The sequence below is a fragment of the Diuraphis noxia genome, unplaced genomic scaffold (assembly GCF_037042655.1).
Source record: "Diuraphis noxia isolate RWA-SAM2 unplaced genomic scaffold, SU_Dnox_SAM2 contig0001, whole genome shotgun sequence".
NCBI lineage: Eukaryota > Metazoa > Arthropoda > Insecta > Hemiptera > Aphididae > Diuraphis > Diuraphis noxia.
In genome coordinates this window covers 21,972,312-21,984,404 of record NW_028301711.1, presented here as the reverse complement: position 1 = coordinate 21,984,404, position 12,093 = coordinate 21,972,312, and the positions used below count along the sequence as shown (strand labels likewise).

At 29.1% G+C, this 12,093-nt stretch overlaps 1 protein-coding gene across 1 annotated transcript; it reads right to left on the bottom strand.

Moving 5' to 3' along the window:
• Window positions 1-733: 733 nt before the first annotated feature.
• LOC107161866 (uncharacterized) lies at window positions 734-9,314 on the bottom strand. The gene is made up of 10 exons (XM_015508457.2): window positions 8,015-9,314; window positions 7,542-7,667; window positions 7,414-7,468; window positions 7,144-7,187; window positions 5,554-5,605; window positions 5,358-5,477; window positions 2,895-2,991; window positions 2,590-2,820; window positions 2,424-2,485; window positions 734-837 (listed from the first exon to the last, which is right to left on the bottom strand). Exons 2-10 carry the CDS (start codon window positions 7,599-7,601, stop codon window positions 734-736), a joined length of 825 nt encoding a protein of 274 aa, XP_015363943.1. The 5' UTR covers window positions 7,602-7,667; window positions 8,015-9,314.
• Between the last annotated feature and the right edge of the window lie 2,779 nt (window positions 9,315-12,093).

Sequence of the window (12,093 nt, the reverse complement as noted above, 5' to 3'; positions counted from 1 at the left end):
AAAAGCATAAAAGGCCCGTGAAAAGCCACTGCAAATTAAACACTGTTGTTTGAAAAGATAAAAAGTTGAGTTGTAATGGGTTACCAGACATCAGATTGTATTGTATAGTTACGATACTATAGATGGACAATAATAATTATTATTATAATGGGTGTTGTATTATCATTACTACTTATTAGTACAAGTTGTAGGATGGATATTAGATTAGGAACCTAAACTTGAATGTGCCAATTTACAATAATAGTCAAGCTGTATAGTTCTCACAAAGAGAAATTTTTTTAAATATTTTATAAGTATTGAGAAGCAAGAAAGTGGTTAGTTTTACACTGGTATAATTTTTTTCAATATTGATTACATTTTGGAAATTTTAAAATACAAAATTTCAGAGTTGTAATAGTACAAAAATGTACATGGTTTTTTCAAAAAAGAAATATATGTTTAGAATGTATATTAGTTATTAGAAAATAATAAGCTAATTAATATTAAATATAAAATAAACTGAATACTGTTGCGTAGAATGCGTAGTATTAACAATCTAATCCAATCCTATATCCAATATATACATTAGGTACAATAATTTGAACAACATATAATATTACAAAAAACTATAAAACCACGTGCCATTGCTAACCACTCAAATTTAAAATTAATTTAATAAGACTTAATAAGTAATTTATTGATCACTAAATCATGTATGCTCTCAAAGAAACAAAATCACTATAGTTAATAATAATTAGTTAACACTTACATGTGATTTTGACTTTGCAGTATTATTTATTATTAATTGAAGACTTTCGATTTCATTTGTTAGTTGAAATGAAGGGAGCAGTGGTGTATCTAATCAACAAAAAATAGATCAATTATATCAATATTTTTAAACATGTTTATAATGTTTAATTTATAAATAAAAGGTGCACTACGATTAATATGATCCAAGATTTGTATTATGAGTAATAACTAATAAGCAGTCTAAATACATTTTAAATCATATCAAAATAATTTAAAAAGAAATTATTTTAGAACAGAAATAAATGATCGGCATAAATTTAAGTACTTTATACCACTCTTTTAATTTAACTTATTTATTATAATTAAACAAGTAGATGTTTAATTTTTTAATTAAAATAATGACTAATTTAAAATTGTTATGACACATTTAAGTATTATTAAAAACATTTACTACTAACTTAATTTTAAGCTCAAAGAATTATGTTATAGTTCTGGAGTAATTGAATATGAATTAAAACATTTACATTTTGTAAATATATTAATGTAATATGATAAATGCATTTTTAATAATTTCATTTTAACTAAAATTATTTTAATATAACAAAGATCAGAAAACCACTGGAAAATTCTATTGGATTTTAAAAATGTTGAAAGTTTTAGAATACAAATAAGTTCAAGAGAGTATTTAAAATACTTTCTGAAAAATTAATTTTAAAGTATTTAATAGTATATTAAAATTTTATTTAGAATATCATTTTAATTAAGTATTTTAAATACTGTCTTGGAAGAATTAATATAAGAAATTAAGTATTGGCATATAAATAATTTTTGAAAACCAGAAGAACTAATTATCATATTTTAGATTTTTTTTTTGCATATGGCGATATTTTAGATTGTTTTTAGATTATATATTTTGTATCATTGTAATTATAACAAAGCAATAGACGTATTAAATATTTCATTAACGCACTATTAATGATTGTTTAGTTAAGAGGACGTTACACCCGCATGTGTTGTCTCCGTCTTACAAGTGCGTAACATTGCAAAAACTGTTTCGCGCGGAAAGAACCGAGAAAGCTACAGTTATGAGTTTATAACAAAGAAACGAAATCTTCACTACATAAAAAGGAGAATTTTGTCTGTGCAAAATCGTTTTTATTTTTTCAATATCACTTATACGAAAAAATTTTTATTGTTTCATAATACATTAATTTTGTGATTTTTAAGCAAACTTTTTTTGTAGTTCGGATATCGAAAAAATAAAAACGATATCGCACAAACAAAATTCTCCTTTTAATGTGGTGAAAATTTTGTTTCTTAGTTATAAATGTAGTTTTCTCGGTTCTTTCCCGCGCGAAACAGTTTTTGCAATGTTACGCACTTGTAAGGCGGAGACAACACATGCGGGTGTAACGTCCACTTAATATTAAAATATAACAAATTATAATTTATTTTCATTTATTAGTATAAAATTAAGTGAGTAATATAAAGTTCTGATGATTCTTAATGTGTCAGTTTTAAATAAATAATTATTAATTACAAAATTAATTTTCTTACCTGAATGGATCAGAAAGATTAAAAAGTATTATTATACCTATATTTAAGTATATCTGATCAAATACTTGACAAGACTGCTTATAGTTAATAATATTAAATTTAATCACTGAAAAAATTTCTACTAAGATAATAGTTACCATAATAAGGACGATGAACATTTTTGGTTTCTTCTCGATATTCATAGCGAATTGGGCTTGATCTATAAATAAGTTTAATAATTGTTCATAATATATAACTTAAGTTTTAGAATAAAGAAATTAATACATTTAAAACACTTGTAATTAAAATATGATATATTCTTACATTAGTTGTATATCAGGTGTTTTGGGTATATATCTTGCAAAACTGGAGAAATATTGTTCACCGGTTGAATTTGACATTTGAGGAAACCCATTTTGTTCAGTGTTAAAAGTTGATGCCACTGATTTCTTAATTTTACTTAAATTGTGTAATTCTATAGACTTTTCATACATAATTTGATTGAAGGGTGTAAGTTCACTCGTTGGTACACTTGGAATACATTTTTTGTTTACTCTATTTAAATAAAATAAATAAAAGGGTTCAATATATAATAATGATTTTTAAAAAGAATGAATAAAAATGCTTACCCATTATGAGTTATTACTATGGATGATTTTGATGTGGGTGTATCTTGTATATTAAGATCAGTGGGAATATGGACTTGATTGTTCATAGTAACAGTATCTAATAAAATATAATAAGACTTATTGGTATATATAATTTAATTAACATCTTTAATAATAAATAATAATATATAAAACTATGCAACCAACTAAGAAAAATTAGTGAAATTCAATGAAAAAAAAATGTAAAATATAATTCCTCAATGTTATACCTAAAACAAAGCAATACAAAAAAGTATTCTCTAAAGTTTCAAAAGAAATGGTATCTAGTGTGTTATCATTTTAAATACAACAATTTTAAAGACATTGCAACACTTTTATTATTGTAAAAAATACCTACAAAAGTATTGAAAATGAAATTTTTCTGGTTTGAGTAATAGTACTTATCATTCTATAATACACTTTAATTGTTTTAATTACCTATTATTCATTTCCAATTAAAGGATAATCCTGTTGTTTAAGTTTTGAATTACATTGTCTAATAATTATTAAGAAAATTCTTTTTTCAAACTATAGAATTTATTCAATAAGAATAAATATAAGGTGGCATAAAAAGTTTTACATTTATAATGTGGTAAGAATTTCAATTTTGAATAGAAATTGAATTAAAGCTTGGTTCTAACTGAATTCTTTGAGTATGGGTTATGGATATGTTTGAATTTGCGCATATTACCAAATAGCATTTTTTTTTTTTATTGTAAACATGGTTATTGACAGTTGATTATATTTTTGATAGAGTTTATTTCTTATCCACTTAATAAATAAAATATAAAAATTATTAAGAAGTGGCTACAAGTAAGTTATAATAAAGAATAAATATTATGAACTTTTTTATAATTTATTGATTTTACGTATTTATATAGTAATTTGTTGAAAATTTATCCATATTAAGAAAATTAATAATATACAAATATGCATTTATGTTATTACTTATTAAAATATATTATAAACATATAAACAAGAAACCAACATAATTAAGTCGTCTCAAAAAAAGAAAACAATATTTAAAAAAAAAAAAATAAGTTGGTATAACACATTTTTAATTTATTTATGAAAATGTATTTGGCAATCGTCAATTTAAATGATAAAATTAATTTTTTGAATATTTATAACTTAGTAATTTTATTTAGAATGGTGTGATACCTGCATGTGTTGTCTCTGTCTTACAAGTGTATAACCATAGTAAATATTACGCTCAGCAGATCACATTTAGCTTCGTTAGTTTATAATTAGAGTTAATTGAATTGACCTCTTATAAAAATTAAAGGTTACATTATTATCTAGGGCTTCTCATAGGGTTTTATTATATTTATATTTTAATTCGAGTTATGAGTATTTTAAAATTGTAAATTGTTTGTATATCTTAAAATACTCATAACTTACTTTAAAATTAAAATATAATAAAAAGCCTAAGAGAAGCCATAGATAATAATGATACCTTTAATTTTTATGAGAGTTCAATTTACTTTGAATATTAAACTAATGGAGCTAAATGTGATCTACTGAGCAAACAAATTTGCTTGTGTCACACGCTTGTAAGAGGTAGACAACACAAACAAAAATTATAAAAAAAAACTTAAAAATCCCAACAAAAATTGAATAAATAACTGAATTATTAAAATTATAAGATTATTTTATTGAATAAATTTTACTTCTTTTAAATAAAATTACACAAAACCATAGTTAATCAATAAGAAAATTAATGTTTTTTTAACAACTATTTATTAAGTATAAAACCTAACTACAGTATCATATTTTTACCAATAATACACTCTATTTGCATATTTTTTTTTTTTTAATAGCCTTAAGAGGACACCACACTGGCATTTGTTTTTTTCATCTTATAACTGTACATGTCAAATTTTACATTCACAATAATACGGTTATCTCTGTAATTTCTAAAATTAGACTGAATTTACATCTTATAAAATTTAAAGGCAGAATATTATCTACAGCATCTTAGAAGAATTATGTGATATTATTATTTTTAAATATGATTGTTTTAAAATATACAACCCCCCCCCCCCCAATTTAAAAATGGTCATAACTTCTTAAAAATAAAATCTTCCAAAATGCACTACCTAATAATCTTTTTTTAAATTTGATTAGGGGCAAATTCAATCTAATTTCAAAAAAAACATAGTAAAATGTTTAGTGTGACAACAAACGCCCATGTAGAGTCTTCTTAAAGTATTTTGAAAACTAATCTTGTTCTTGAATATTATTTGGGACAAATAATGTTGGAATATTTCATCCAGTGGTTCAACAATAACCCACAAACGTAGATTTACATTTAATATTACTAAAGCATATTCAATTAATACAATTTGTGGATTTCATAATTAATATTGTACATGTTCAATAAATTACAAAACCAAGACTCCCTTTTAATATCTACATTTTTAATGTAATATGATTATTAGTTACCATAGTTTATAGAAGAATGTTCAGAGACATTAGCACCATCATGTGTATTTTTAGAAGCTTGGTCAGTGAGTCTTCTCTTTTCAATTTCCAAAACATACTCAATGACTTTAACGCAAATTCCTAAACAAAAAAAAAGTTAAAATATGAGTATTTGTTTATAGAATACAAGTAATAAATATGAATAAATTTAATATACCATGATTATTGTGAGAGGAAAATTGCGGAGGATCCACTGGTTGGAAAAGATACTGTAAACAAAAAATAAAATATAATTTAATAGCGCTGGAGAACATTATGTTATTAGTAGTAATATATAGACAATCCATATGACATTTACATTTGGGCAATGTATGTGCAAGTAATAAATTAATATAAGTGTGTTTTTGAGAATGGCTGTTATTCTGCATAAACGTGGAAGCCAGATGCAACTATTGGACATACATGCATATGACAATACTCAGCCAATAATTAAATATATTCTTGTTTGCATTACTATAAAAACTACTAGTAGTAAATTAGTAAGTACTTTCTGAAGTTTGATTGTAATTAAAATAAAAATTGTTGAATTTTAAGTTTCAGGACTAAAATTTTTAGGAATCACTTGATTAAAATCAAATATATCCAAAATACATACAAAACCAATTATTTCATGAGATTTAAAAAAAAATATCTTATTAAAAATCGATTTCTTAAAATTCTTCAGCACTTTGTCAAATAACACATACATACATTGTAAAAAATTTAAATTGGACATTTTGGAGTGTGTGTAATTTACCAGCACTTATTAGCAGTGCTGTGTTTAGATCATTTTTTTGTATCTAGATATAGATAAGATATATGAACTCAAAATATATCTAGATAGAGATTGAGAATGATAAATTAAAATATATCTAGATATAGATACAGATAAAATCAATTTTATCTAGATGAAAATGAAATGATTTTTTATACATTTTATTCTTACAACATGATTTTGTTAAATTTTATTTTTTATATTAGGTTTGTAGAAACTATTAATACAATTATGAGTTATAACTATTTATCTGAATACTCAATTGTGATGGTATGATACTTTTTCCATAGGCAATGACTAATAATAAATGAAATATTTATAACTTGCAGTAGTTAATTAATAAAGGTTGTTGGCGAATGGTGAGTGGACTGAGTGGAGCTGGTGGTTTATTCAGTTATTCTTATTAGTTATTGGTATTTTTACACTATTATAATACCAATATTCCCACTTCCCAGTACTATCGTCTATCAGGTTATTCTTAGACCTTCGACTTGAATTATTTAATATTATTATATAAAGTTTATCTATCATTGTCGTCAATCGACGATTGACGATCAACGATACAATTATTATTATTAATTTCTTAAAAGTGGTGCACATTAGCGACAAATGACAATAATAATTCTAGGTACCTAAATATATACGTATAATTCATTATATATATAATGCGAAAACATTATACAATTTTAAAAATAATATCAGAAAATATTATGTTCGTATATTTTTCAGACTACGTCTCGTGAACAATCTAGATAAATTAATTTAGACGACAAAGTTTTCTATCTTAGATGACAGGTAGATACCAATTATGTAATTTATCTAGATAAGTAAAAGATACAATTGTTTTATTTAACTAAATTTAGCTATTGCACAACACTGCTTATTAGTCTTAAACAAATTAAAAATAAATGTGCTTCGATTACCTATGTTTAGCAATTAATTTTAAACAACTAAACAACTTGCCATAATTTAATAAAATCACTAGGTACTTACATTAAAAGGATGTATTTGCTTAGTTGTTTTTATAGCACTTATTCCTAAAAAAAAAAAAATTAAATTCAGTTAACATTAGAAAAATACTGCAAATCAATTCATACCATATAACATACAAATGGAACTCAAAATCGATAAAAAAAAAATTGAAGTAATAAATTAACTCATGTCATAAATACAATAATATTTACATATCATAGAAGCCAAAATAAAGTAATTATCGGTATAAAATGATAATAATGAAGACATATAAAGGTGATTTTTACATACTTGGTGTGGTGTTAATTGCATATGTATGTGGATCAGTCCTCGATGGAAAAGCGATCTATAATGTATTAATTTGATATCAAAATTTAAATCTAAACAACATGCATTAATATAAGAATATTAAAATTTACTTGTTGATGATAATCTTCATTTTGTTGGTTTTGACTATTAATTGGAGAAAAATCCATCATTATGAATCAGTAGGTAATCTGGTACAAATCAAACAATTCTATAAGCCCATCAATTCTTGTCTGATCCTAAAAAATTTACACTTTAACATAATACAAACAATTAAATACCTATTATATTGTGGATTTTTTTCAATTCAAACAAGTTGTCATGCAATTCTGGTTTATATCATTAATAAATTATATGAATAGGGACACTTAATTTGAACTTACGTGCTTATATAGCTATTTATCTTAATTAGAATTTAATATGGTCTTCTGTAAGTCGATTACAGTGTGTTAAAGTACATAGTTGTCTTAAAAACATAAGCCTAGATAATATGAGACATTAAATTATGAGATTCTAGTCAATGACACCTGTCTTGACAAATGATGACCCAAATGTTACCTTCTGGACATAAGTAGTAGATACGTACCCTATGAGTATATTGATATAAGGTCTGTACTTGGAGCAGATGATGGATTTTAATTGGGCGCCACAGTATGTGCGTTGACAACATATATTTTAGTAGCACACGGCGACGAGCCAGATCCGTTGCAATGTCACTTGAGTGTCGTATTCGGAAAAAATCAACACTGTCCGGTCGACAGCAATAAACGTCTTTGCTACGAGGAGCGAGAGAAGTTGTAAAAATTCGAGACGGTAATAATTAATATTATTAAAACGACAGGACACGTCACATTAAACGTTACGCGTACGCGGTGACATCGCATGACGGATGGCAGCAACAGTGACGACGATCAAGACGAACACAATGGCGATTCCGGCGGCAAAGGTGAAGATTCCGACCGTGGACGTCTCTTGTTTGGTGGTCCGACGGCGATAGAAGCGTCTAGCCATCACGCGACAGAACGACGAAGACAGTGGCGGCGATCCGATGAACACTCGTCAATAGACTACCTACGAAATATCTTCAAAAATGTTTCGGTCGCTGAAGGGAGGCGGTTGTTGAGAAACGAAAACAAAAAATAAAAGAGGAAGGACACGGAGGAGAACCGACTGTAGTAAGTACCGACTTCAAACTGGTGACCGTTGCTCGGCCGCATGTGTGCGAGGCGCACCGTTTTTCGTAACGACACGTTCGGCGCTGTTGCACGGGTGGCGGCGGTGATGGTATACGAACGCCATTCGCCGGCGAGCACTGAACACATTGAACGACCACGTTATGGCGGGGGCAGATTTCTTTTTTCACGTTGTCTTCGTCGCTATCACCCCCCCCCCCCCGCACTTGACAACAACAACAACAACAACAACGGACAGCGTGAACAATGAAGAGAAAAAAAAACCAATTTTTAGGCCCGAAAAACGCATCCCGTATCCCGCATGTGGTCCTCGACGGTCACAATTATTGATACTCACGTAGTCACGTCCACCTCGCCGTTCGGCCATTGCCACGATCGGTTGTTCCCCGGGGGGTCGTGTTCACCAGATTCCGCGTGGCCGAGCGGTATCGGTTGGGCGTCGGCGTCGGCGGCGGCGGCGTCTTCGTCCGGTCATCTCGGGCAGAGCTGTAGCGAACACCGAACGATAGACAGTAAATAATTGTTGTAGTCGAGCGTTGACAACGACGTGGTTTTAGGGCACCAAACGCGACGCGACAAGCGGGTTATAAATAAATATAATAGAGAACTTATGACAAGTGGAATACACCGAGGAGATTAGGAGAATGAGGAGATGGCGTAATCATAACCGAAAAAACTGCCGTTAGTCCGTTACGTCGGCACTCGGCAGTCAGCTGTTGGTTTTGCGCGGGCCGACTTACCAATTAGTACCAACTTGCGCTGTTATCAGTGAACATGATATTAATATTTAACATTGCAACCCTACGAAAAAACCGCGGTAATCGGGATCCAAAGTTCGAGTCACGATAGAGAGCGTTCTATTCGTGTACAACGTATGACGAAAACAACAACGGCTCGCGGCTGGCGCGTACCGATATGCAAGACGTATCTGGTATCTGGTATGTGCTTTTGCGTTTGCACACTCCGTGGCGTCGTCCGTGAATCTACTGGTCGCGTTTAAGTCCCCGCATTTTAATTGGCCGAATGCCGGCTGGGTTAACCGGATGTTACCGCAATGTAGAATAAATATATTCAACGTACGGTTACAGTGAAGCATTGTTGATACTACCGCGATATATATCAATTTATATTTTAAATATTATAATCAATAATCTCGATTACTGCTGATAAAAACATGTTTAACCACGTCTACCAAGATAATGTAATAAAATGTCGCATACTTCTATATTACCTATGTGATCCGTGTGTTGTGTGTTATGTCGTTGTGTGTACAACCAACAAATTATAGACATGATGATGACACCAAGTAGAGTGTAAAGACACGTCGTCGTTTACGTCAAGTTGATACGACAATAGTACAATACATAAAACATAATATTATTATATTATGACCACGGTCAATATATACACTTGAGCACGGCTAAAGTTTAAAGACCGTAAACAGTACGATTTGAGAGCTGCTAGTACAGTTACGAGCGATATTTGCGACTTCCGTTCCACCGATATACATCGCAATACTGTTAGTGTTCACTAATCTATAATTTCGTAATGCTTGACAATGTAATGTATCAGTCATATCCGTGATCTATCGACTGTGCACAGCCAGTCGCGAGAGTCGTCCGACACTCCGACGTCTGTAGGATTGCTATAAATTCCGCTTGTTTGTTTAGGAGATCGCTTGGTTGGAAAATTACGAGATTACAACGCGCTCAAAAGTTGCGAGACAATCGCGTTAAGTTAATATTGAATAGGTCTATGGACAGTCTTCTCATGTACGGTCTGTATGGACTATGGAGGGTCTAACTATCGAACTATTTCGTTATTATGTTATTATTTCAGTTATTGTTACTTGGACTGTAATTGACAATATTTTGTACTTGTAGCCAGTTCGACGTTACCTACTGGATGTTGGTCTTATAACCTAAACAACAATTTTAAGTAGTTTACGATATTGTGGCGAGCATGATCGTTTGCGTCATCCGTCGCTGAAACAGACCAAAATCGCAGAGTGCACAATAATATTATGTGTCGAGTGTTTTGACACGATTATTCCAACAATGCTAACTGTTGAGTTGACATAATATTGGTCATAGGGTGGGCAGACTTGCCGTATTATACTGCCAAGTACCGTTTTACAAAATTATTTCCCGGTGTCCTCATATAAATTAACGCGACGCTTAATGGTCCTGTTTTTTTTTTTTTTTAATATGTCTATTTACATGCATAGAAAATATAAAAAGAAAATGATTTGAAATCAAAAATGCATTCTTCAACTACTTATCTGTTTTTATATATATATATATATATATATCAATAAATATATTATTATGCATTTTGTAGAACAATATTATTGTTTTCGCTATAGGTACTCGTATTATGATAAACAAAGTTATTTTTGCCTTTATTCATATTGGATCAGAGCTCGTATACAGAGGCGACGACGACTACGATTCCGCGAAAAACTAAAGATAATACATAATCATTGTATAGTGCGTATGTACGTGTACATCATTATTTGTAAATGGGTATAATATAAATTCATTTGTAGCGACAGTCTTCATAAAATATTTAAAGTTTTTATATTTTGTCAGTTAGCGCCCAGCGTTTCATGATTTTCGAAATCATCCGAAAAATACTATTAATGGACAATAATATAGTTACTACTAATAAATACTAAATGCTAAATAAAATAATTTGTAAAATTATAATCAAATGTAAAAAAAAAAAAGATTTTTATTAATACATTTGTAAGCTATTTATATTATTTATCTATCATTAAGACAAAAATCCAAATATTTAGGTATTTCATTCAAAATATAAATTCATTTAAAAAAGATTAATTCCCGTATTTTCGTATTTTATATAAATATATCTTGCCACCCCACATACATGGAAATAAACGATATTACCGTTAGCTTTTATAGCGGATGCTTGAAAAATTCCATGGATGTAATGTATGTTATGTAAAATCCGCCTTGTTTATTTGTAATGACAATAAATAGGTACTTTGACGACCACCCTCCTCCCACATCCATCCAAATCCTCCGACTTAAGCGGTACTTGACGTTCCCCCCCTGGACTGAGACATTCTCGTAAACACAGTACAGTTTGTTTGATTTTTGCATTAGGCGATTATTTTAATTTTGTACATTGTTTAATATTTATGTTGGTGAATTTTGAATTAGCAATAGTGTTATTATGGCGTATTAATGAATTATATTTTCGTTTACTTTAGTTTTGATATTACATTGAATTGACCTGCCTATTATAAAACTTAAAGTATAAGATTATTATCTAGGGCTCCATGTTAAATTTTAAACCTCAGGCTTTTATCGATATAATTTTTAAGTAAGATATGACATTTTTGAGATTCTACATCTTTAAAATGATCATAGCTGTTTGTACGTGTGTAATACTACGGAGACTTTACATGTGGGTGCAACGAGCCAACAACGTCCTCTTAAATTAATCG

What these genes read in the sequence shown, in the direction of transcription:
- LOC107161866 (XM_015508457.2), bottom strand. Translation starts at nt 7,601, where the DNA reads ATGATGGATTTTTCTCCAATTAATAGTCAAAACCAACAAAATGAAGAT. An exon ending in ATGAAGATTATCATCAACAA is followed by an intron (nt 7,469 to 7,541) that starts GTAAATTTTAAT and finishes AATACATTATAG; the next exon opens with ATCGCTTTTCCATCGAGGAC. An exon ending in TTCCTCTCACAATAATCATG is followed by an intron (nt 5,478 to 5,553) that starts GTATATTAAATT and finishes TTTTTTGTTTAG; the next exon opens with GAATTTGCGTTAAAGTCATT.